Source organism: Aethalodelphis obliquidens, unplaced genomic scaffold (assembly GCF_003676395.1).
Source record: "Aethalodelphis obliquidens isolate GAN/ISIS:26980383/991018 unplaced genomic scaffold, ASM367639v1 scaffold85, whole genome shotgun sequence".
NCBI classification, from domain to species: Eukaryota; Metazoa; Chordata; class Mammalia; order Artiodactyla; family Delphinidae; genus Aethalodelphis; species Aethalodelphis obliquidens.
The window spans coordinates 2,011,074-2,014,368 of NW_020838029.1; the positions used below are offsets into that span (position 1 = coordinate 2,011,074).

The following is a 3,295-nucleotide window of genomic DNA, read 5'->3' on the forward strand; positions in this document are numbered from 1 at the left end:
ATATATATATATATATATATATATATATATATATATATAAAAGAATACAAGTATCAAAACATGGGTGGAGAGTTTGGCAGAGTCATAGTGCTCACAAGTTATCCACATGCTTCTCTGCATTTCCCATACACCCTTGTAGTAAGGCCATAAGAGTACTTCTGGCCAATGGACTGTGAGTGGAAGTAATGTGTGTCACTTGCAGACTGAAGTAGTTAAAAGCCAGTATGTCTCCTCTATCTCTTAACCTGTCCCATCAACCTGGAAACCACATGGTTTGATGGTATAGTTACAAGATAGAGTAAGATCTTTGCATATGAAAAATAAACTTTTATTGCATGAAATCACTGAGATTTGGGGGTTTGTTACTGTAGCATAACCTACCAACAAGATACACACAATTTCATGATAGTGGTTGCCTCTGGGGAGGTAAGGAGAGAATGGAACTCAGAAAGGATCAAAACACAGATTCCATTAAACTTGTGGAATCTTCATTTAAAAAAAATCTGAAGCAAATATGCAAAATTTTAAGATTTATTAATCATTGATGCTGTGTAACTGAGCATTTTTCTTTTTATATTTTTCTGCATTTAAAATATTTCTACATATTTGAAATACTTCATGTTTTAAAAAGATATCAATAAATTAAAAAATAAGTGAGTAGACATATAGTTGGTAGATAGACAAAAATAATAGACAGATAAATGGATAGTGATATGGGCACAGACTAGATCTTAGTGCTTCATTCAGCCTTTTACTAGTCCTAAGCATTAGGGACTCCTATAAACTTCAAATAAATAATACACAAGTGTACAAATATTATAATTTACAAAATGCTTTCTAACCTCTTATCTCACTAGAACTAGGCAGAATCCCATAAGGTATGAAGAACAATGATTTTCATGACTTACATTTTTTTCAGGTGAGGGAAATGAGGTTCAATGAGATTCAATAATTTATAGAAGGTTACACAGATAATATATTGCAAAACTATTACTCAAATCTAACCAATTCCCTTGCCAATCTACCCTATAGGAAGGAGTATGAGGGGGTAGGGGAAGTCTTTACTATGCTGTCTTGCTGTCACCCAATGGATTGGGGGGGAAAGGGGAGAAGAGAACTGGATACACACACTGAACCTCAGAGGTGGGGGTCTGCTTCGTGCATGGGATACACTCTTGATCCTGCAGGCCTCCAATACGTGTCTTTTGGTAGAACCTGTAGTCAGAGCAATAAAAAATGGCAAGATGATCAAACAAGCAATGTACTTGGATTGGTCCTTCTTGAACCATAGGCAGCTTCTAAGAGTCTTGTCCTCCAGGAAGCCATCACTCACTCTGACCCCTCGTGAGTTCTCTGCCTCTATGTCTGATTCTGACTCAAGAGTCCCAGACGCTCCACCTCTTCCCCCATTCACCAAACCCTATAACCAAAAGGGGAACTAGTCTCACAAGAGAAGGAAACACTGCTTTGACACCAACTGCTTCCTAATCTCTTCTAGGTCTACAGTGAGATTTACCTTGAAACTTGGGCCTGAGCTAAGCATGCCAGCATGATAAAACAGCTGTTTAGTACTCATCTGTAATTGACTGCGTGCTAAGTACTTTATAGAGGTATCTTGAAAAAATAATGCTTCTCCCTCAGGGGAGCTTAAACTCATCATGATATGGACAGTTAGAATACTTCAACTAGGCCCTGAGAGGTAAGGATGAGGGAGACCTCCAAGGGCTACAGAATGCCCAGAAGAGCTTGGCCTTATGTAGCAGGCTCACCTGGGCAGACAGTCCCCACAGACGGCATTAGAGGTAGCTGTACAGTTCTCCTTCTGGATACGATTGATGACAGCACAGGTGATGCAAGTATGACATCTATGGTGGCCCCAGCTGCTTTTATATCTGCGGGGAGGGCAGGCTGCGCAGTATGCATCTCCACCTTCTCCATAACCACAATCCTTCAGTGAAATGGGAGTCACTAACATTACTCTACAGAAACTTGGAGAGAGGATTAGCTATGGGACAAGTGGACATTGTACGGAGTAGCATTTTACAAACTGCAAGTTGCAACCCATTACTGAGTCATGACATCAATTTACAGTCAGCATAGGTTAGGTTATGCTATGGTAAAAAAGTAAACTCCAAACCTCAGTGTCTTAAAAGAACAAAAATTTATTTCTCACTCACACCATTTTGCTTACCAGAGATTTCCTGGGGGCTCTGTTTTACGTTATACTTACTGGGTTACCCAGAGTGATGGAGGCTTCATCTTTGTGCTACCATGATTGGAGCATCAGAGAAAAGAGAATATTGTGATCTGTGCACTGGCTCTTAAATCTTCCCCCAGAAATAACTCATTTCATTTTGCTCACGTCCTTCACCACACACATCACCTGATCATTAGTAACTACAAAAGTAAAAGAAAGTATAATTCTATAGTGTGCCAGAGCTGGGGAACTGGAAATATTTGACAATGAATGTTAATCACTACCTATCTTAGTATTGTTTTATAGAAGTTTTACAGATGAAATATGTAAGTATGTGTTGGGTTGTGATGAAAATTTTATTTCTTACATTTTACTGAACTATAGTTGACTCACAACATTATATTCATTTCAGGAGTACAACACAGTGATTCAATATTTTTATAGATTACACATCATACAAAGTTATTATATTATTGACTGTAATCCCTGTGATGTACATTGCATCTCTGTGGTGTATTCAGTTTATAACTGGTAGTTTGTCCCTCTTAATTCCCTTCACCTATTGGGCTGGCCAAAAAGTTCGTTTGGGTTTTTCTGCAGGATGTTAGGAACAACCTGAACGAACGTTTTGGCCAAGCTAATATTTTGCCCTTACCCCTACACTCCTCTCCTCTGCCAATGACTAGTTTTTTCTCTGTATCTGTGAGCCTGTTTCTGTTTGGTTATATTTGTTTATTTGTTTTTCAGATTCCACATATAAATGAAAACATATAGTATTTGTTATTCCCTGTCTGATTTCACCTATTACTCCACCCCTCTCCTCTCTGGCAACTACTAGTTTGGTCTCTACATCTGTGATTGTCTCTGTTTTGTTACATTTATTTGTTTGTTTTGTATTTTTAGATTCCACATATAAGTGAAGACATACTGTATTTGTCTTTCTCTCTGATTTATTTCACCTAGCATAATACCATCTAGATCCATCCATGTTGTTGTAAATGACAAGATTTCATTATTGTTTATGGCCGAGTAATATTTCATTGTGTGTGTGTATATATATATATATATATATATATATATACATACATACATATATAT

At 37.6% G+C, this 3,295-nt stretch overlaps 1 protein-coding gene across 4 annotated transcripts in view; it reads right to left on the reverse strand.

The window, feature by feature from the left end:
* Positions 1-3,295, reverse strand: part of EDA2R (ectodysplasin A2 receptor) — a 69,528-nt gene that overhangs the window by 5,759 nt on the left and 60,474 nt on the right. For 3 of the 4 annotated variants that reach the window (XM_027093569.1, XM_027093570.1, XM_027093568.1), the window contains exons 3-4: positions 1,770-1,948; positions 1,130-1,215 (exon numbers count right to left, since the gene is read on the reverse strand). In XM_027093569.1, coding sequence (XP_026949370.1) covers positions 1,130-1,215; positions 1,770-1,948 — 265 coding nt within the window. The remainder of the gene's footprint in view (positions 1-1,129; positions 1,216-1,769; positions 1,949-3,295) is intronic. The other variant, XM_027093571.1, reaches the window with a different exon arrangement.